Source organism: Xenopus laevis, chromosome 3L (assembly GCF_017654675.1).
Source record: "Xenopus laevis strain J_2021 chromosome 3L, Xenopus_laevis_v10.1, whole genome shotgun sequence".
Taxonomy (NCBI): Eukaryota; Metazoa; Chordata; class Amphibia; order Anura; family Pipidae; genus Xenopus; species Xenopus laevis.
Window position 1 is genome coordinate 138,319,133 of NC_054375.1, and position 23,189 is coordinate 138,342,321.

General features: G+C 42.6%; 1 protein-coding gene across 6 annotated transcripts in view; it reads left to right on the forward strand.

The window, feature by feature from the left end:
• Positions 1–2,226: 2,226 nt before the first annotated feature.
• sorbs3.L (sorbin and SH3 domain containing 3 L homeolog) overlaps positions 2,227–23,189 on the forward strand; it is a 30,563-nt gene continuing 9,600 nt past the window's right edge. For 2 of the 6 annotated variants that reach the window (XM_018253522.2, XM_041587017.1), the window contains exons 1-11: positions 4,655–5,272; positions 5,534–5,650; positions 6,777–6,929; positions 8,008–8,068; positions 9,248–9,317; positions 11,546–12,473; positions 13,133–13,225; positions 18,095–18,128; positions 18,295–18,359; positions 20,218–20,264; positions 20,614–20,728. In XM_018253522.2, coding sequence (XP_018109011.1) covers positions 5,534–5,650; positions 6,777–6,929; positions 8,008–8,068; positions 9,248–9,317; positions 11,546–12,473; positions 13,133–13,225; positions 18,095–18,128; positions 18,295–18,359; positions 20,218–20,264; positions 20,614–20,728 — 1,683 coding nt within the window. In that variant the 5' untranslated portion in view covers positions 4,655–5,272. The other 4 variants (XM_018253526.2, XM_018253528.2, XM_018253525.2 and 1 more) reach the window with 4 other exon arrangements.

The following is a 23,189-nucleotide window of genomic DNA, read 5'->3' on the forward strand; positions in this document are numbered from 1 at the left end:
AAGTCGCAGCGAAAAACTAGACCATGCCGCCCCCCCCCTGCCAGCAATAAAATCTGGAGGGGCTCTGCGTGAATTACCAGATATCAGCAAATATATATATATCACTGATAAAGGGCTAGAGGGCCAATCTAACCAGGACTCACAATAGTGACATAATGAATGGCAACCTCTAGGATGTAATGCAATGCACCGGGTCTAGTTACCTATAGCAACCAGTGGGATGGTTGCTCTTAGGTGACCAGTTCTTGATTGGCTGAAATGGACGACTAGAGATGGTGTAAACTTTGTGACTTTAAGGGTTGTGTTAAAAAGGGAAGTTTGAATGTGCGTTTGTTAAAGGACAAGTACGCCACCCTCTACTCCTTTTCGAAAAAGTGCCTACGCCACACATGAGTCACCCTCCCCACATGAACCCACCCTCCAATGGCTGCCGCCTGCCCTTGCACCTGACCTTTAAATGCACGGCTGGTGGAGTTGGAGGATGCCATAAGACATTCTGGGGGTGTCAGAGGGAGTATAGCTTGGCACAGGCCATCAGGGTGCACCTATGAATTTCTTTCCATATTGATGTACTAACATTTCACAAATTCCTCTTCCACATTGGCTGAATGCAGCACAGAGCGAGAGGCAATGCACGAGGCCGAGGCTACAATCCTCTCTCTGTTCCGACACAAATCCGGCATTGAATATGCAAAGAAAAGAGGACAAAGCACAAAGGGCCTTTATGGGGCCGCCGGCTGCGTGGGGCACTATTGTTACATTCTGTTTAAGGTGGAAAGATGAAGATAAATAACCCCGTGAAAAGGTTTAAAGGGCCACAGTACCTTTTGTTTTATTTTCCCATGGAAATACAAGTGGGAAAATTTTGAGTTTTTCACTGTATTACCCCAAAATTCAGCTTGCAGTTCCAGCCTTGCCTAATCAGCCATTGTCTATTGCCTAAGCTTCATTATCACTTCCCATAGGCCTTTTATTGTTTTATCTGCCAATGGGGCCCATCATTCAAAGTCAGGTGATTTGAATGGGGTGATAATGGCAATGTCTGTAGCAGGGACAGCTCCTCTTGTTTTCTTAGCTCGTACAGAGACCAGCATAGGTTTTCCCTATTAAGCACACGATTTGAGGGTACAGGTATAAGGTCTTTTTTTTTTTAAATGTTTTTATTTATGGAAATTTTCAGAGAAAAAGTAGCATATACAGAACATGACATTTTGTACAGGTATAAGGTCTTTTATCAGGAAAACCCGTTACCCAAAAATCTCCGAATTACAGAAATGCCGTCTCACATAGACTCCATTTTATTGAAATCATCCATATTTTACATTTTATTTTTTTTTCTTCTGTAATAATAAAACAGAAACTTATACTTGATCCCAACTTTTACAGAAAAGCCGTCTCCCATAGACTACATTATAATCAAATAATCCAGAATTTTAAAAATTATTTCCCTTTTCCCTGATCCCAACTAAGATATAATTAATCCTTATCGCAAGCAAAACCAGCCTATTGGGTTTATTTCATGTTTACATGATTTTCTAGTAGATTTTAAATGATAAATATCCAAATTACAGAAAGATCCCCTATCTGGAAAACCCCAGGTCTTGAGCATTCTGGATATAAGGGCCCATACCTGTACTACCTGCTGATAATAAACATGTGGCATTTTACTAGGGTTGCACCGAATCCACTATTTGGGATTCGGCCGAATCCCCGAATCCTTGGTGAAAGATTTGGCCGAATGCCGAACCGAATCCGAACCTATGCAAATTAGGGTCAGGAAAGGAAAAAGTGGAAAAAAATCTTCTTTTGTGACAAAAAGTCACCTGATTTCCCTACGCTCCCCTAATTTACATATGCAAATTCGGATTCGGTTCGGCCAGGCACTCGGATTTGGCCGAATCCTGCTGAAAAAGGCCGAATCCCGAACCGAATTCTGGATTCCGTGCATCCCTACATTTTACATTTGTAACTGCAGGTATTTATTGCATTGTTTGTCCTCTCCTGTCTGTATACAAGTAGTGCTATATAAAGAAATACACAAATGAGCCATTTTTACATTACATTATTTGCCTTTATATTTATATATGTGAAGTCATAATATATTGCAGATGATGAAAGGTTAAGTTTAATAGTCCTGAATCTTTTAAGTTTTCTCTTATTAAGAGGGGAGCCAGGGTTTTCTTCTTGTTGTTGTTGTTTTTGTTCCTTTTTCTAGGGGCAAAGGGGAAATTCCTTTCTTTTAAAAGAATCAGACGGGTCACACGTGCTATGAAAGAGTTAATCGGGGACTTTTTATTTCTGGGAGTCAAGAAGGGTTTATTGTTACCTCTCGTGCTGTTCCTGAAATAAAAGAGGAGATTGGTGATAACACAGAGAAGTGAGAGGAGGAAGTGCTGAGAGAGAAAGAGGTAAGTGCCTGTCTCCCACAGCCATCGTCACCTACATTTGGGGTTGTTGATTCACCCCAGAGGCTTCTCAGTGGGCTGCTGGTTTGTGTAACTTTGGGATCAGGAAACTGTGGCTTAAGTTTAATTTTTTTAAATTTTGCCCTGTTTAGGACATTTGAAAAAAGGAAAGAGGGATAAAAAGATCTGCCGCACAGAATTTTTTGACCATCCCCATTTATGGCCACTCCCCCTAAATATATGCCCATGGCAGGTTATGAAAGGTTTGAACACATTTCTGGGAGTTTCTGGAACACTTGCTTTATGTGTTACAGTTTTGCTAATGAATGTGAATGGCCCTTTAAGCTGAAAGCCTCAGTTCTCCCAAGAAACCTGCTTATCTTAAATAGTTACAATTGTACCTTAAATTGTTACAAATGTATCTAAGTGCAGGTATTCTGGGCTCTCTGCCAAGAGACTTAATTAACTTTTAGAAACTCTGTGTCTTTTTCTGGCTGTTCAGTGCAGGAGATCATAGAGAAACTCAGACATTTCACTAACAATCCGGGACTGCGGATTTATTTGTCAAAAACGGGACTGTCCAGCGAAAAATGGCACAGTTGGGAGGTATGTTAGGGCAAGAAATAACAAAAACTATAAATATTTCTTAATTAGAAAAAATAGGCAAAAAGTATGTTAAGCACAATCCCTATTTATAGCACCGGTGTTAAAAAGGGGGTACACTGTCCCTTTAAAGATTTTATCTGGTGACCCAGCTGAGACATTTGACCCCTGTGTGTACCTTCCTGTGTAAGTACAGAAACCGTTCTATTCTATACAGTTAATCTGTTATTTGCTTATATAACCTGTAGAGGCGTTTCTAAAGCCAATATACAATATTCACCAGAGCAGGAAAATGTTACATTATATTTACATTTGCACAAAACCCTTTCATTTTTGGGTGGTACTTGTCCTTTAAAAAAAAGGTTGTTCACCTTTGAGTTAACCTTTAGTATTATGTTGAGAGTGATATTCTGAGACAATTTGCAATTGGTTTTAATTTTTTATTATTTGTGGATTTTGAGTCATTTAGCTTTTATATTCAGCAGCTCTCCAGTTTGCAATTTTTAGCCATCTGATTGCTAGTGTGAAAATTACCCTAGCAACCATGCCTCGATTTGAATAAGAGACTGGAATAGTAATATAAGTATTAAAAAGTAACAATAACAATACATTTGTAGTCTTACAGAGCATTTGTTTTTAGAAGGGGTCGATGACCCCCATTTAAAAGTTGGAAAGAGTCAGAAGAAGAAGGTAAATAATTAAAAAAATAAATAAATAAATAATGAAGGCCAATTGAAAAGTTGCTTACAATTAGCAGTTCTGATTCTGACTACAAATGTATTGTTATTGCAACTTTTTAATACTTATATTACTATTCGACCCTCCCCTAATTATATTCCAGTCTCTTGTTCAAATCAATGCATGGTTATTAGGGTAATTTGGACCCTAGCAACCAGATGGCTGAAATTGCAAATGGAAAGCTGCTGAATAAAAAGCTAAATAATTTAAAAACCACAAATAATAAAAAATGAAAACCAATTACAAATGGTCTCAGAATATCACTCTCTGCATCATACTAAAGGTCAACTCAAAGGTGAACAACCCCTTTAAATGATAATTGCCCTGACCCAGCCGGTACCAACGCAGCTGCAGGTGATTCCTGCTCACAAATATGACAGTGAGAATTTGTGCTAATCACATGACCAGCAATAACCACATCTGTTCTGCCGCTCACTGGACATATGCAGGAAGGTTGGAAGGACTTTATTGTGCTGTGTAGCTCCTTAACCCATGCACTTAATTCTTTTATCCCCCCCACAGTTATTTCTGTTCTGTATTTCAATTTTAAATCCCATTTTCAGCTGTTTCATCCTACTTCTTATTTAGCAGGTGTGCCAAGGGTTAATAATGAGAACTTGCATGTCTAAGCCATAAAAAGGCAATATATTCTTCTTATCAGTCTCTTCTGGGCATGGAACATTCCTCTGTACAGTTATGGTTTTGCACAAATGGGAAAGTCTGTAGCTTTTTGCCCAGCAGCTCCCCAGCCATTTGCCCCATTCAGATTGTCAGCTCAGCTGTACTAAGTTTCCTGCGTGGGAAGCTTGTATCATACTGTCTCTTCTCCTAGAAGATCTCCAGGCTTCTGATCAGGAAGTGAGAAGTGCAAGAACAAACTCTCTCCCCGGTCAGTGGGCTCTTTTCTCTTTCATGCAACGTGTAGGACGACTGCCCCTTTAATTATTCTGCATAATGCTGCCTACTCATGTGTTCTGTATCACTCATTCTTTCCAGTTACGAGTTCTTTTCTCCATCTCTCGCTCTGGGACCCTCTTTCTCCTTAAAGCCGCCACTGTTACTTATGTGCCCGTTCTGATTCTTTTTCACCCCTAATTTAACTCTGTCTCACATTTCTAACCCCTCTCACCCTTAGAACCTTTTGTTTTGTTCTCTTGCTCATTAATAAATTCTCCTTTTCACTCTCTCCCATTCACTTTCTCTTTCCCACACTCATTCTTCTCCCATTCACTTTCTCGGGCATTATTATCTAATTTGTGACCTTTGTTGGCTGACTTGTTAAACATTCATCTGAGTGCAAGGGCAGAGTTCAGAGGGTGTTTGTGTGGCACAAATGGGACCAGCAGCAGAGCAGGGTGTGTATGGAAATGGAAAAAGAGAGGGGTGTGAGTAATCAGTGCAGAGCTGGGTGTGTGCTTTCACTTGGAAGAATAGAGCGTCGCAGCACATACGTGGTGGAGCAGAGACATTGAGGACATTGTGAGACTATAGCCGGAGGTACACCTGAGACAGACGCTGTTACTGATGTAAGTGAAGATGTATCAAGTACTCAACTGTGTCACTCTCTGGGCTTTTGTGGCCCTGTTTCTTGTGCACTTTTCTTTTTCGGCAGGCGTGCAAATTGGTGTGCACATTGGCTTATAAGAACAATATGTCGGTGCCTGAATCATGGCAATGTTTTTTATTAGCAGAACTGAGTGTTCACTCATAATCATTTTCATGCTCAGTGGTCGCTTATTAGTTTCTCTTGCGAGATGTTGAGTTTTTTTTTATTTTGTAATCGGCAGATGGACCTAACGGACCTACAGGAGGTGGAGAATGAGTTCTTGTTGACTCTGGATGATTTCATCCCTCCCCACCTGCAAAGGAACCAGCGCTCCCCACACAGTCCTTCAGAGCACAAGGTGAGACTGCCCGGGATGCTGAGACATGGGACATCTAGATGCTCTACTTGGCCTTTCTCAGAGTCATCAGTCATAAGATCCAAAAACAGTCCATTCTAGGGTATAGAGGTACCCCCAGCCTCAGCGAATGTCCCTTAGCCAGAAAGTGGCTTAAAGGAAAAGTAAATCCTAAAAATGAATGTGGCTAAAAATGCCATATTTTATATACTGAACTTATTGCACCAGCCTAAAGTTTCAGCTTGTCAATAGCAGCAATGATCCAGGACTTCAAACTTGTCACAGGGGGTCACCATCTTGGAAAGTGTCTGTGACACTCACATGCTCAGTGGCAGAGCCAGGCCAGCCAGGCACCCAAGGCAAATTGGCCAATCCCGGCACTGGCTGGCTATGCGCATGCGTGGATTGCCGTAACACGTATGCACAAATCGTTGTTCGCATGGGCATCAGCGCAAAAAGTCCGGCCAGAAAGAATGGAGTCAGGGAGAGAGGGGACCGGACATGGGGTAGGCGACAAAGAGGTACTTGCATGGAGCCCCCCCAGCGTTGCGCCCTAGGCACGTGCCTTCTCTGCCTACCCCTAGTTCCAGCCCTGCTCAGTGGGCTCTGAGAAGCTAAGCTTAGGGTTTATCGCAAATTATCAAGAAGAAAATGAGGTTGGCCTGTAATATAAGCTGATGCTACAGGGCTGATTATTAAATTCTGATGCTAATTGCACTGGTTTCTGTGCTGCCATGTAGTAATTATCCTTATTAATTACTAATCAGCCTTATATTGTGACATTTCTATGTGTACTGTATATTGTGAGTGGGTCCCTAAGCTCAGTAAGTGACAGCAGCACAGAGCATGTGCAGTGAATCAGCAGAAAAGAAGATGGGGAGCTACTGGGGCATCTTTGGAGACACAGATCTTTACTACTAAAGGGCTGTGGTTGCCTTGGGCTGGTACAGAAGCACAAAACATAATGTACAAAATTTCTAGCTACTTCTTCAGTTAGGCTTTAGTTCTTCTTTAATTCAATATCACAAATAGTGACCTATAGATATTCATGATTTAATTAGACTTCCCTGCTGTCTGGATGCTCATTAAAATACTTTTCTTCCCCCCCCCCTCCCCCGAACTCTAAAAGCGGTCAGAGCAAAACTCTGCGGCAAATGAGCAGATATCCAGGACCACTGTATCCCCCCCTGGGAGCCCAGGAGAGCACCGGGAGAGGCATTGGATTCGCTACGATGGCATTGGCCCTACAGATAAGGATGGCATGCCCTTTGCTTCCAGATCGGTGAGTATGTATTTAGTGCACTAAGACTGGGGAGATATTTGATTATCCAGTGTTAACATAGCAATTATTGCTTCTGATAGGAAGTCATTCTTTCCCATGCTCCTCAGTGTAGTCCCAGTCTTCTGCCAGTACCTGCAATGGCCATTTTGCACCTCTGCATCCTTAGTGGTAGAGATGCCTGAAGCAAGAAAACCAATGTGCCCACCCCATTTTTTCTGATTCAACTTGCAGCTCTCCAGCTCCAGTTGAACTACTGATCACAGAATCCCTCTTATATAAGATCCATAGGGTGCAAGTGAATTTATTTAATGCTGTGCCTGCAACTGCCATATTGTTGGGCCTGGAGTTATTGGCTTTGCTTTCTGCCTCCCTTGAGACATTGGTTCACAAACACAACATTTTTCTTACTTTGTGCAAAAGTGCAATCTTCATGGTGTTGAAAATGTAGTTAGTGTGTGATTTATTAGGTGCAAGTTAGCTACATGTGTAAGTGCAACATGCTAAGGGAACCCTGGAAGTATGTAAGGGCCCATATGTTGCACAGTGTGTGCTATTGATCAGAGCAGGCTGTACTAGTTCATTTGCACTCATTGCAAGCAAGTACCATTGTAAATGTATTTAAAGCCTATATATGTATAAATATCAAGAGGCTTGAGTTCCATGAGGAATAATTCGGAGTTGCCTGACCTAAAAAATTGCTCTTGTTGCTGTGGTGGTCCTACCAGTGAAGGCTTCAAACTGGATGGAGGTTGACGTTGGCCCTGCATTTATCTTGTAATGTGTTCTGGGGTATTATATATGGAACTGTCCCTGCATTTGTCTAATGAAGAGTGTTACACTTTTGGATAAACACACAGGGGATCTCCTACTTGCAACTAGTCCTTGTGTGCTGATATTATTTACCTTTCCTGCATTTACGTTGCCATGTGCTCCTGGGCGTTATACATGGAACTGGCCCTGGGATAGTAAAATCTGTATAGAAAATATCTTTAATTTATCTCTCCCCAAACAAACATATTTACCTCTGCCAACGCATGCAAGGACAGCTGAGAAGTACTTTGTCTTTATGTCGTTTCAGAGTGTCGACAGGCCAAGGGACTGGTACAGAAGCATGTTCAGAGTCCTGCACCGATTGTCAGGTCAGAGGTCTAATGGTTATGGGACCATAGAAACAGACTCTTAAAATGGAATGAAGATAATAAACATAATTTGGTGACCTTCTCATGTCTGTGCTGAAGTGGGATCATATAAAGTAGGGACTATTATATTGTGAATTAAGTACCCCCTCTTGTAAAATATAAGGATATTATTAGTTACAGAGGAATTCCATGACCATATAAAAACACGAGACTGAAAGCACCTGTTTTTATACAGGTCATGGAACTCCGAGGTGACTTCTAATATCCTCGTGTTTTGCAACTGGGGTTACTTTATTATAATACACACGTTTCAGTGAGTCATGTGACAGAATTGACATCACTAAACTCCGATTATAACCGACACTGTAGTTTATAAGGATAACATTTACAGGATATTCATGGCTCTTGTGTATTATAGACTGATCCCCACAGCTGAACCATAATTCTAAATCTTGGTGCAACATAAGCAGCCAGTGTTGGAGCTCTACTTAGAGGGAGAAAGCAACACCCAGTCAGATCAGAGCTAATCTCTAAAAATAAAAATTTAATACAAGATGATTTATATAGTATAGGGAATGTCATTGATCATCCTCAAACATCTCTTAGTTAAGTATTTGGATTAAATGACATTTGCTTCCTTTCTGGCCATCTTTAATAGGTAGCTAAGAGGCTGCTTGGTACAATTATCTAGGGCTGATGTACATAGTTGCCCAGTGCAGTTACCCATAGCAACTGGAAAACATCAGATCTCTGCTTACATTTTCTAACCTGTAGTAGACTAATCTCTGATTGGTTTCTTCTGATAGCAACTGGTCCCTTCTTTATCAGGTTTTAGTTTTCTTGCATTGATGTGGGTGAAGCTACAAACCTTAACTTTCCTTGGGGCTTTGTCAAATCTGAGCTCCATTTCCGGAATCTATTTAGCGAACCTGATTATGGGTGACTGGAAATACAGTTCTGCAGATACAGTAGTTTGTGAACTTTTCATCACCATATCAGGCTAGGATGGGTCATTGGTGACTGGTCCTTCAGACCAGGTACATTCCCATTATTGATTCTTGGCCAGCTGATTCCAGGACTATAAGAAACTAAAGCTATACTATACATGGAGAGGGAGGAATGGAAGCATCGCATAGAAGGAGAGCTTTGTATTGACAATTCTCTTACTTATCCTTGCAGATTCAGATGACAGTGACAATGACAGCAAAGAGAAGGAAACTCCCACACTCCCTATACCAAGTAAGTCAGGGTAAGTATAAACTTGCTTATTACGGCTTCATTACTGATTATCTTCTTTTATATTGTGCATCATCTCTGCATTTACTTTGTTGGACTGCAGAGATGTTTTTAGGTGGGACAGGGCAGGGGTGACTGCTATGGGCCATACATACCACCTCAAACATACTTCTTGACTATAGCTGTGGGATAGCAGGTATAGTAGGGAGAGATGGTGCCTATAGTAACAGTGGGATAATAGTCTCTGGGAAGGGAGTGTGACTGTGGGATAGCAGGTATAGTAGGAAGAGATGGTGCCTATAGTAACAGTGGGATAATAGTCTCTGGGAAGGGAGTGTGACTGTGGGATAGCAGGTATAGTAGGGAGAGATAGTGCCTATAGTAACAGTGGGATAATAGTCTCTGGGAAGGGAGTGTGACTGTGGGATAGCAGGTATAGTAGGGAGAGAGATTGTGCCTATAGTAATAGTGGGGATAGTAGTCTATGGGAAGGGGCTGTGGGATAATAGGGAGGGATGGTACCTATAGTAACAGTGGGATAATAGTCTCTGGGAAGGGAGTGTGACTGTGGGATAGCAGGTATAGTGGGGAGAGATGGTGCCTATAGTAACAGTGGGATAATAGTCTCTGGGAAGGGAGTGTGACTGTGGGATAGCAGGTATAGTAGGTAGAGATGGTGCCTATAGTAACAGTGGGATAATAGTCTCTGGGAAGGGAGTGTGACTGTGGGATAGCAGGTATAGTAGGGAGAGATGGTGTCTATAGTAACAGTGGATAATAGTCTCTGGGAAGGGAGTGTGACTGTGGGATAGCAGGTATAGTAGCGAGAGATGGTGCCTATAGTAACAGTGGATAATAGTCTCTGGGAAGGGAGTGTGACTGTGGGATAGCAGGTATAGTATGGAGAGATGGTGCCTATAGTAACAGTGGGATAATAGTCTCTGGGAAGGGAGTGTGACTGTGGGATAGCAGGTATAGTATGGAGAGATGGTGCCTATAGTAACAGTGGGATAATAGTCTCTGGGAAGGGAGTGTGACTGTGGGATAGCAGGTATAGTAGGGAGAGATGGTGCCTATAGTAACAGTGGATAATAGTCTCTGGGAAGGGAGTGTGACTGTGGGATAGCAGGTATAGTAGGGAGAGATGGTGTCTATAGTAACAGTGGATAATAGTCTCTGGGAAGGGAGTGTGACTGTGGGATAGCAGGTATAGTAGGGAGAGATGGTGACTTTAGTAGCAGTGGGATAACAGTCTCTGGGAGAGACCGGGATTGGCTATTGTAGGGCTGTTAGAGTGATGGCAGATGGGATATTTTGTCGCCAGGGCTGAACTTCCTACAGACAAAACATCCAAAAATACCTTTGCATTGATGTCAGAGTAAATCTCTACTGGTTAAACATTTAAATCCCATCAGCACCGGAAATTGCCTTCTCCTCTATTTTCCAGTTAATTCACACATCAGTTCAGAGGTATTTTTTTAGATGTTTTGTTGCCAACACTGAATGAAGTTTAGTGCTCCCGACAAAACATCTTGTCTACCCTTAAGGTGGCCATAGACATTCAGGTTTACCTGCAATATCGGACGAACGGACGTCCCCATCTCCAGACCTGCCACTAACCATTCAGATCAAATAAAGTGGTAAAAGAACAGATCAGCCGATGTTCAGCCCTGACGGCAATTGTATGAAAGTTCTGTCCAACAAAAGCTGGAGACAGTCTCCCACTGATATCGTCAGATCGGCAATACATGCAGAGATATTATCGGCAGCCAACAGAAATTTTCTAACCTGTCCGATCGACTGAACGACCGATCGACATGGCACGAAAAATTTCGGTACACTCCACGCACGGTCTAAAAATCTTACTAATTGAGGATCTGTATGATTATATCTGTACGTCTATGGCCAGCTATAGAGATGCTGGTAGTTGTAGATGAGCAGCAACTGGAGGGCCACAGGTTGGACACTCCTATCTAATGTAAATGATTGGTGCCTCCTGCATACACGAAAACTGCATTTTGTGGAGGATTAATATGTTTATATTCCACAGTAAATGTATATTTAAATACAATCAGTTTCCAATCAGTGCAGCCCAATAATGTGTATTTATAAGATGTGCCCCTTATTCTGCAAATAATCTGGTAACCTTATTCTACACAGCCCTTATTGAGTTCTGTCTATATTTTTATTTGCTCACAGCTGAATGAAAGGGTTAACCATTCATTTTGTTCTGTGATTTAGGCATACAGATCACCACCAATGGAATCATGATATAGTGGGACATGCAACCACCACAAGCCAGGTACCACAGAGCTCCAACAGAACATTTAGCCCTAACTCCAGAGAGCTGGAAGGATCACAGAACTTCACCCTGAGAGACGCAAAAAGAACATTAAGCCCCACCCCTAGAGCACCAGAGGGGACACTTTACTCTCCTACCACAGACTCACCAAAGACAATCAGCTTAACTTCTAGAGGGTTACAGAGGACCCCGAGCTCCGCATCCCAAGATCAGCAGAGAATACTGGGCACATCTTCCAAAGAACCGGACCACATGCCAGTCTCACCTCCTAGGATACCACGCTCATATCTGAGTATCTCCACTGAGCAGTTTACACTAAGTAATCCCTCTAGAGATTCAGAAATATCACCCAGATCTCTATCAAAAGACCCATACTCTGCACGGACCTTCACTTCCAGAGAGATGCAAAGGACTCTCAACTCTACTTCCACTGAGCCACAGAAGGCACAATTCTCCTCTTCCAATGAGCCAAAGAAGACTCACAATTCCATATCCAGAGAGGGGAATAGAACCTTAACCCACTCTACTCCATCTTCATTCAACCAGTCTTCAAGGAAACTAGTGTTCCCTGGTTTATCCAACCAGGAAACCAACTCAACATTAGAACGAAAACCATTAGGGTCGTCAAGTAAAGCCTCCAGAGAGCAACAGCATGGGCCCTACAGCACCCCTGTGCATCCCTCCCCTGGACTGGTACCCGAATTACATCAATTCTACCCTACAGATATAGAGTCATTGTTTTCACATTGCTTCTCCACAACCGATAAAGTCCCTTCATTAGATCCTACCCAGATGGAACCTACTTCTCCTATAAGTCTTAGTGCCAAGAACGCAGGTCTCTTGAAGAGTTCCACCTCCAAGGCCCTGGTAAGTGACACCTGGATACTATATTGGTTCAACCATTTATACATTTGGAATAGGTACTGAGTGTTTGTATTCCCATTAGTATGATATTTCTCATGTGTGCCACTTGTAATTTGAGTCACTATTTACTCTTTGTTGGAGAGTAACAATGGCTGTAAAGTAACAATGGCTGTAATGTAATCAGATGTTTGCTTAGGATGTTATGGCTAGAGTGATCTCTACTGTTGCTTTAGTAAAAGGGCAATAAGTGCAGTGGAACCATAGAGAACCCAACTAACAAAAGAATTAACACAGGTAAATCAGCTAAATGCAACTGGCCAAATTTGGAACCAGCTAAAACACTAGTGTGAACAAGCATCTGCTCTTGGGTCTAACCATGCTCCTTTGTGTGTAACCTAAAAAAATAAATCATTTGTAAATGGAGTATCTGAGAGTTTGTACTGCTTCTAACACTATGTATGTACACATAAGCCGTTTAGTTGAAATTTCAAGTCCACATCACATGTGCTAGGGTGCTTCATTAATGCATGCCAAACACAGGACCTACGCTTGTCATGGATAACATAATGAAACCTCTCAGTGTCACGCTGTGCTTTGTATGTATGTATTACACTTAGTAAGAACACAAATATTTACCCTGATTCTCTCTGTTTGCCCTACAGGAGAAACTAGAGGCTGAGCTACAACTGTTTAATGAGGAGCTGAATAGGGACCTGGTGGATAACAGCCATACACCTATGTACACATCATACGTGGTAGGACATCTGCCTTGTGTAATTCTCCAAATCCTTTTGGTCCGAAAGGTGCTCCACTATTGTGTATAAGTGACACTGGCATTGATACACTGTGTCTGTTTTATTACTGACAAGGGATGATGCACAAATCACCAGTGACCCTTGCAGCCTAAATTATAACCCCCCCCCCTATTATACCCACAATGTGATGCTCAGCAGTAGCATAAATATAATTTACCATATCTCAGAACGCAAGTCTTTTTATGGCCTTCAAATCTTTAGGGCAATGGTCCACAAGGAGATCACCTGCTGCAAATCTCCTCTTTGGACAACTAATCTCCTCCAAATGCTTTCCCATAGGCGATAAATTGATTCGCTGGTGGTAAAACCCATTTGTGGCTTCCATCTTCCGAAGTCGCCTAAAGTTGCTTCGACAGGAAACTTCTAGTGACTTTGTGAGACTGAAGCGACACATGGTTTTTATCTCCAGCAACTGACTTTAACGTTGCTGGGATTTGGAGGAGATTAGCCACCTGGAGAAAAGGATATTTGTAGCAGGATATTAGTCTACTTGTAGACCATTGCCCTATAACAAGGCTGTCCAAATGGTGGCCCGCGACCCCCCCCTTCTGTGGCCCCCCACATGCTGTGTCTGTTTACCATATGTAAAATTTAAAAGGTATCACTACAGAGATTAACTGGCCCCTGCATTGTTTAAACCTCAAATTCAGGCTAATCCCCTGTATTGTTCACACCTGTGATCCCCCTGTATTGTTCACACTTGTGACACCTCTATTGTTCACATTCTAAAGGCCTGTACTGTTCACACCGGAGACCCAGATTTAAACTGCCCACATTGTTCACCTGTTCACACTTTATTCAAAATGCTAATGGGGCACCAGCACTGTGTCACTGTATGTAGTATATATGAGACTGAGAGCTTTCCCTGTCTCCTGCTTTGTTCTGCCTCCCTGTGTGTGCCATTCTCTACTTGCCAAGTGCTGCTGGTGTGTGACATTCTCTTGCTTGCCCATTGCTGCTTGTATATGCCATTCTCTGCTTGCCCAGTGCTGCTTGTGTGTGCCATTCTCTGCTTGCCCAGTGCTACTGGTGTGTGCCATTCTCTGCTTGCCCAGTGCTGCTTGTGTGCGCCACTCTCTGCTTGCCCAGTGCTGCTGGTGTCTGCCATTCTCTGCTTGCCCAGTGCTGCTGGTGTGTGCAATTCTCTGCCCAGTGCTGCTTGTGTGTGCCATTCTCTGCTTGCCCAGTGCTGCTGGTGTCTGCCATTCTCTGCCCAGTGCTGCTGGTGTGTGCAATTCTCTGCCCAGTGCTGCTTGAGTGTGCCATTCTCTGCTTGCCCAGTGCTGCTGGTGTCTGCCATTCTCTCCCCAGTGCTGCTGGTGTGTGCAATTCTCTGCCCAGTGCTGCTTGTGTGTGCCATTCTCTGCTTGCCCATTGCTGCTTGTGTGTGCCATTCTCTGCTTGCCCACTGCTGCTTGTGTGTGCCATTCTCTGCTTGCTCAGTGCTGCTTGTGTGTGGCATTCTCTGCTTGCCCAGTGCTGCTTGTGTGTGCCATTCTCTGCTAGCCCAGTGCTGCTTGTGTGGGCCATTCTCTGCTTGCCCTACACTACCTGTGGAATGTAAGCCTGTTAGGGGTTTGTTCTTGGGGTTTGTTAGCATTTGGAAATTGTTGTTAAGGGCCCCTAAGGTGTTTAATCATGTGTTGGGGGTTGTTGTATTATCCACAGGGGAGGATGAGGCATATGGATTTAAGGGTATGTTTTAACATGACTTAAATTTTTCACATATGAGTGATGAGGGATTTCCATGCAGTGAGCACCAACCATTTGTTTATTTGGTGTGCTACCACCGTTAATGTGGATATGATCTTAAAAGTTCTTGTGGTAACATGGGTGTGGTTTACAGTGGCTGTGGTTTAAAAGGGGGAGTGGTCAACACAGAGTGGTCAACACTGACTTCTATTATCGGCCCTCCACCACATAGGCCAGTAAAATTTTGGCCCTTGGTACCACAGAAGATGGACAGCAATGCCCTATAAGATGACCTGCAACTGCAGGAGCCAAGCAATCACAGAGTCTGCTGCCCTAAAGCAGCATGTGGGGTGGAGCTCGAATTAGAATTATGTCTAGGACCCCATTTGGTCTTAACTTCTCTGCCTGGTGTTATGTTTTGGGTAGCTGAGGATGAGTAGAGTATAACAGTGCTTTATTAGCAGGCTGTCATGCAGCCAATATACAACCGTAAGCTTTCACTTTTAAGCTACCAGGAAGTATGCACAGTATAAGTATGAGCACAGTGGCATCTACAGGCCATTTGTATAAACACCACATATTCCCCTATAGTAGGAAAGCATTTGGGCAAATGTAATAAACAACAACAATGCATCTTAAATCAATAATATACATTATTCACATCACATAGTCCTTGGTTCATGCAGGTCGTTTTCTGATTCTCTCAGTACGCCTTATAGGTTCACTTTCTTCAGGCCTATTGCAGTTGACATCAGGAGTAGGAAAATGTCCTTCATCAAATGGAGCTTCTCCAAAGTCATATCTAACAGGAGCAAGACGACTTGCATTCCATATGCGTCCATCAGTTCATATGTGTATGGTCCTCGCTGGCGTCTCACTTCAAGTAGTGTAGTTAATTTAGATTGTCCTTGTTTCAGTATTCCTGGTTTCTTAATTCTGATTAAAGATCCAGGCTGAAAGTATACTTCTCTTGCACCACGTTTTCTGTCAGTATAAGTCTTGCATTTGGCTTGTTGATGTTTTACAATGTCAGCAGTAGATGATTTTGTAGGCACAGTATTTTGTGGAAGTTTGATGTCTGCAACATGTAACTTAGTGCGCATCTGTCTGCCATGTAATAATTCAGCTGGAGATGATTGGGTTGTTGCATGGCACGTTGCTCTGTAGTTATGTAGGAACTCTGTTGTAAATACTTTCCAAGACTTCCCAGTAAGATTTGCTGTCTGTAGTGCTTCTTTCAGACTTCTGTTGAATCGCTCGATTTCTCCATTTGCTTGTGGGTAATACACTGAAGATTTCCTATGCACAATATTCCTCTCTCTCAGAAAGGATTCAAACTCATATGAGACAAACTGTGGCCCATTGTCTTATATTTACTCCTTTGGATTACCTTTTCTGCTGAAGACTGTAAACAGAAATGTTATTACTGTCACTAATGTTATATGAGAAACAAATGCAATTTCAGGCCATTTACTGTAATAGTCTATAAAAGTTATAGCAAATCTGCAGTCCATAGGAGCATCTGTAAAAGGACCCACAATATCAATAGCAAGTTTTTCCCATGCTGAATCCGGAAATGGTACTGGTTTTACATCTGGTCTCAATTTAATTTATGTACAACGTTCTTTGCACAACCCAGTGAAGTGTTGCTTTGTGGTGAAATTTTAGACACTGACTGTGTGGCAGGCACTGGTGCTGTAGTAATGAGACCATCAACTAATTGTAGGTTCAATGCAGCAAAGAGATCCCTTCCAAGTATAGCAGTATCCTTATTCACAATGTAAAAGTCACATTTTGCTGTATTTGATTCAAATTTTACAGTCACTGGCAAGACACCAAGCACAGGGATTGGATCCTTTAAGTAACTGACCAGTTTCAGGGCAGGTGCAACAAGCGAATCTTTTGCAAAGTATTTCAAGAAAATATCCTTTGGTAGTATAGAAACAGCTGAACCTGTATCAAGCATCAGGTTAATGGAGTGTCTCTTGTCAGCAGAAGCAGTACTGACACTGACATATAAACGTATCTGGAATAAATGTACCAGCTTTATCCACACTTAATACTGTGACATTTGTAGTAGTGATTTCATGAACATCTTTAGCAGAACTACGGCAGATCTTAGCAAAATGTCCTACATTCGTGCATTTGCGGCACCGTTTAGCTTTTGCAGGTCATGTAACATGATTTGCAGTGTGTTGTGTTGAACCACAGCGAAAGCAGTATTTTCTATTTGTATTTGCTGCACGGTTTTGCAGTGTAGGTGAATCCCTTTCCTTAGCACTGTGTTTTGCCTGTGACTGTGCATTATTAGGCCACAGTGCTGAATTCACAGTCTGTACATTCCCAGCAGTTCCCTGACTGAGAGTTTTAGCCTCTGCCACTGCTGTTTCAATTTGGCTAGCAACTGTAATAGCCTTTGCAAGGGTTAAATCCTGCTCTAGGAGCAGTCTCTCTCTAATGAGTGGTGAGTTTGTTTTTTCCAATATTTGGTCCCTTAGCATTTCATCTGTTAGATTCCCAAACTCACAGGTAACAACCAGCTCTCTCAAAGCTGCTACAAATTGTTCTGTGGATTCTCCATTACGTTGTCCAAGTTGGCTGAATTTATATCTTTCAGCAACCACATTTAATCTTGGAATGAAAAAGTTATTTATAGCAGTAAGAGCAGTTTCATAAGTCTCATCCGGTAATGGTAATGTATAGAATGTCCCTCTGCTCCCAGGCAGTGAATAAGTAAAGCACGCTTTCTAGCAGCAGAAATCTCCCCTTGGTCAGCAGCAATAATGTAATTTTCAAACATACGGATCCAAGCAGTAAAAGGTATGGTAGGCTTACCAGAGTTTGGAAGAAAAGCTGCAAGTTGCTGCAGAGGTAGAAGAGCCATCCTTGTCGCCATTTGTTATGTTTGGGGTAGCCGAGGATGAGTAGAGTGTAACATGCTTTATTAGCAGGCTCTCATGCAGCCATTACACAACAGTAAGCTTTCACTTTTAAGCTGTCAGGAAGTATGCACAGTATAAGTATAAGCACAGTGACATCTACAGGCCATTTGCATGAACACCACACCTGGTATCTATCAAAGATGATGTTTTATTCTGTGTGTCTCTCTATCTGCAGAAGGTGCCAATGCCGAAATCTCCCCCCATGTTAGGTAAGTAGATGTTCTTTTAGAGAGCATATTAAATAATACTATTTTAACACAGATTGAGCTTTGTTAGCTTGTTATAGCATGGAGAGGTTGTTTGTGTGAACTGCAGTACTGGATGTTGAAGCTGTTGACCTAAGTTTTGTGTATTCTATCTCAATGGCTTCTGTAGGAGGAAGCCGCAGATCAGAATCCTGTAGAACAGTGGACACTCCCAGTACTTTGGAGGACAAACCGGTCAGTGAGCTCTTTCATTCCGTTGACGTTCTGTCTTTTCAGTCTTTCTCCTAATCTCTTTCACTGTATGTTTTCCACTGTCTCTAGAGCATCTCTTAAAGGAGAAGGAAAGGTTAAAACTAAGTAAGACTTATCAGAAAGGTCCATCTAAATATACCAGTAAACCCCCAAAGTAGTGCGGCTGTCAAAAGAAACACAGCATTTCTTTCCTTCTATTGTGTTCACATGGGCTTCTGTATCGGACTTCCTGCCTTCATCTTAAAACTCATTGCCCTGGGCAAGAGCGTGCTCAGTTTGCTCCTCTCCCCCCCCCTTCTCTGCTGTAATCTGAGCCCAGAGCAGGGAGAGACTCAGGCAGGAAGTGATGTCACACCACGTTAATACTGCAGCTGAGAGTTTCTAGAGCTTTTTACTCAGGTATGGTAAAACATTCTACAGAATAAATATAGAATTCTAGCTTGCACTATTGCAGCTAATCTATTGGCAATAAAATGCCTCCGTAGCTTTCCTTCTCCTTTAAATAGTGACGAATAATGACAAAACCATGAGCTTGTCCTCTTAGGGTAAGGCCACACGAGGAGATTCGGGGAGATTTTGACGCCTGGCGACTAATCGCCTCGTCTTTTGCACGACTATCTCCCCGAACTGCCTCTGTGTTTTTCCCCATAGGCTAGAATGAAAAGTCGCCTGCGCTAATGCACTCACGGTGATGCGTTTTCTATAGTAGCCTGAAGTTGCCTCACTGAGGAAAATTTGGGCAACTATTGAAAACGCATCGCCGCATGTGCATTAGCGCAGGCGACTTTGCATTGTAGCCTTTGGGGAAAAACGCTGAGGCAGTTCAGGGAGATAGTCGCGCAAAAGACGAGGCGATTAGACATCAGGCGACAAAATCTCCCCGAATCTCCTCATGTGGCCTTACCCTTAAGGTGGCCATAGTTCTAAAGATTAGATCCGATCGTCATCGTGAGAGATTATCTCGAAACGATCGTACGAATTGTCCAACACCAGGAAAACAAAGGGGAGCTGCCTGCTTGGCAAACATAGATAAATTGCACTGGGACCAATAAAGATTTTTTAACATGGCCGATCAATTTCCTGACAGATGTCGGCCGAAAAATCGTAAGATGTTCGATCGTTCGAATCCCACTAACCACACGATAATTTCGAAGGATTGGTCGGACTTACCTAAAATTGGTCGTCCGGCACAGAAATCTTTGTGTCTATGGGGAGATTTACTCCTGGGTTTTGTCTGTATTTCCGTTGCTCTCATAACAATTTCTGATGACCCCTCCTTCTGGCTCACACTTTCTTGCTTTCTCCCGTGTTCCTCTCATATTCATGGGAATTTATCTTTCCCTGTGAATTTATGGACATGACACCTGTAAACACATGTCAGCATTAGATTCCTTAGATTACAGCCTGTCTGTGCTTAGCACCTCCCACAAAAGAGAAAGCTCCTCCCTGTGACACACTTTGGAAAAGCGATATACGTCAGGAAATGTAATATTCTATTTAAACTAAATTCACAGCTTGGGAATGTTAGGTTAATGCAATGCTCAATAGTTTAGCGAAAGTATTTTTTTTTACTAATAAATGATGACGGAATAAATAATGAGGACAGAAATATTCACCTAAGGCCATAACCATACATGTATAAATAATATACCTCCAAAATCAGAAACCTGGACTGCTCCTTTACAGGTCTGACCTGAGAATGATTAAAAGATCAGGGATACAACAGTCTTTATAGGCCTCTCGGACTTTCTTATCAGATCTCGCTGGCAGTCTCAGTCTCTGTAGGAATGTCACTCTCTGTCCAACATTTATCCTCTCTGACAGTGTCTCTTTCTCTCAGTTAGCAAGAGCTGTGGTCAAGTTTGATTTCTCGGCTGAGTCACCAAAGTGAGTACCCTGCTCCTTTTACTTGACTTGACTTCCGTGTTTATACTACATTTCTTGTGGTATCAGGAGATTTGTGGTAGACTTGTGTTGTTTTAATGAAAGGTCCTGGAAAGTTCTCTTTATAAAATAACTGTACGCAGAAAGCTTGCCTTGTTTTGAACATATTTGTCCAAGTATAATTAATACAAGGTAAAATGCTATCAAATGTATAGGTAGCGGGACTTCTTCAGAAAAACGAAGATATATACGAGTGTTGGTTTTAGATGATATTCTGGGCACTTTTATAGATATATATGTATATAGTTATATTACCTGCAATCTGTGAACCAACTTTCTGTTTTCTCTACAGAGAGTTATCACTACAGCGAGGAACTACTGTCCTCATACTGAAGAGAGTGGATAAGAACTGGCTGCTGGGACAACAAGATGGCCGGAGAGGGCTCTTCCCTGAGAGCTACGTGAGGGTATCTAATATTGCTTCAGTACATAGCAGATCAGGGATTGGTTGGGAACATCCTGCGATGTTGTCGGAACAGTTTTAAAAATTTAACTGCTGATGTACCATGTCTGTGTGTGCATGACTCAATGGCAAATGAAACTTTCAAGCTGGACAGCAAGCCAACGGCATCCCCTTGACTTCCTGCAATTCCAGTTATCCAGGCTTTTAGCAATTGAATGTGGTCATGTTCTTGTATGGCCACTTGTACAGTATCCATTTGTAGAGCCTGCAGCCTGATGTCGGACACTATGGAGGGTTGACCAGTGTGTGACCATTTTTAGTTCTGTCTTCTTAGGCGTTTCATGTGTCTATGTTCCTCAAACGCACAGCATCTATCATTTTGAGCAGTTGTCTTTTTGTATATTCCTCCAGAAAACAGCATGTCTAAAGGTGGCCATACATGGAGAGATCCGCTCGTTTGGCGATGTCGCCAAATGAGCCGATCTCCCTCCGATATGCCCACCTTGAGCTGGGCAATATCGGGCTGATCTGATCATGGGCCCTAGGGCCCAACGATCGGATCCTAGCAAACGCAAACGGGCGGTCGGATCGCGGGACCACATCAACGAACAGATGCGGCCGATCTCCGACGGGATTTTTAGTCCCATCCGATCAAGATCTGGCCAATCACGATCGGGGAAGCCCGTCGGGGGCCCCCATACATGGACCAATAAGCTGCCGACTCGGTCTGTCGGCAGCTTTTATCGGCCCGTGTATGGCCACCTTTACTGTCTCAGTAGAAGGGTGTCTGTATGTTTCTCAATCCCACTGCTGGTGTGTCGTTTCAGCAGTTGGGTATCTGAATGTTCCTCCAGGACACACACTGTCTTTCTCAGCATTTTAGTAATTTTCATCTTTTTGTTGATGTTCCTCAAACCCACAGCTTGTGCCTATTTCTCAGCAGCTGGGCAGCTCTATGTTCCTCCAGCCCACAGCTTACCTGTCTGTCTCAGATGTTTGGTGACTTATGTTCCTCAAGCCACCAGCTTGTGTCTCTGTCTCAGCAGTTGGGTAGTTCTATGTTCCCCAAATGCACAGCTTGTCTGGCTTTCTAACTATTTTGTATCTATATGTTCCTCCAGCTCACAGTCTGCCTCTCATTCTCAGCATTTGGATATCTGTATGACCCTCAAGCCCACAGCTTGTGTATGTCTCTCAGTAGTTGGGTATCTGTATGTTCCTCCAGCACACAGCTTGTGTATCGTTCTTACTTTGTATCAGCTGGATATCTGTATGATCATCCTTCATAGAACTCCTCAGTTTCTGCAGCTGGAGTGCATACCATAAAGTCCATAAAACTTTTCCAGCATACACATTCGCTGTCTGTGCATCTGTGTAACAACAGTTCTTAAGAACAAAACTCATCTGTCTGTGTTTGTGTGCCCGAACCCCCCCCCAAAGCCTGTGAGTATATGTTGGTCTCCCCCTCTGTTTGCCATATGTGTTTTAAAGAAGGCATTCAAGGTAGAGAATTATAGACTTTTAGTAACCATATTAGCATTGCTCATGGGCATATATAATATATATACATACACATATTTTTTAACGCAAGAGCATTCATGTTATGTAATGACAATGCTATCTAATTGTATTTGGGTAATTATGGGCTACAGAATACTTTAGATAAAAATTCTTTTGAATTTAACAAACCAATATGTAAGCAAAAAGAGTGGTTCATAAAGATAAGATTGCATTCGCGTGAGTGTGTCAGTATATCAGTATATCTGTATCTCCCCATCTGTACTTGATTGTCTCTCTTATCTTGCTATTAATCTATCCTTTGCAGTCTGTGTGTTTAAGGCCAAGGGCAGACAGAGCATTGCGTATTATTTTCAGTATGAGAGAAGCGGATCTACTCCATGCCCCATCTCCATAGACGTAAGTAAGATCTGCTTGCGTGCAGTCCCTTGGGGCAGAGAAGAATACACCAAAGCAGGCATTTGCAGGCGGCATGTGACTGCACACAAATGGAAGCGGTTCACATGAATGGAGATGGGGCATGGAGTGTATCCTCTTCTCTCAGCCTGAAAAAAATATGCATACTGATAGCAGTGGAGCCAACTCTCTGCCTGCCCTTGGCCTGAAAATCAGCCCCTATGCTGCAATCTGCCCCTTACCTTGCCTGAACCCAGATGCAGTCTGTCAGCTCAGATGCAGTCACACACAACAGTTTTCAGCAGGCGGACACAATGGTTCCAAAGTGTAGGCAAGGTAAGGGGCAGTTTGCAGTATAAGGGCTGATTCTCGCCCTCATTTTTCCGCAGACCTAGATCACCCTCTATGTGGCATTACCCTAATACATCACCACAAATAAAACCCACATGCTGCATGGCTGCACAGGAACAAGTCCAGTCTAAAGCATGCATGTCAGTTAAGTGTTAATTACCTATGTGGCACGTGTATATTATATGTCTGATTTGTAAAGA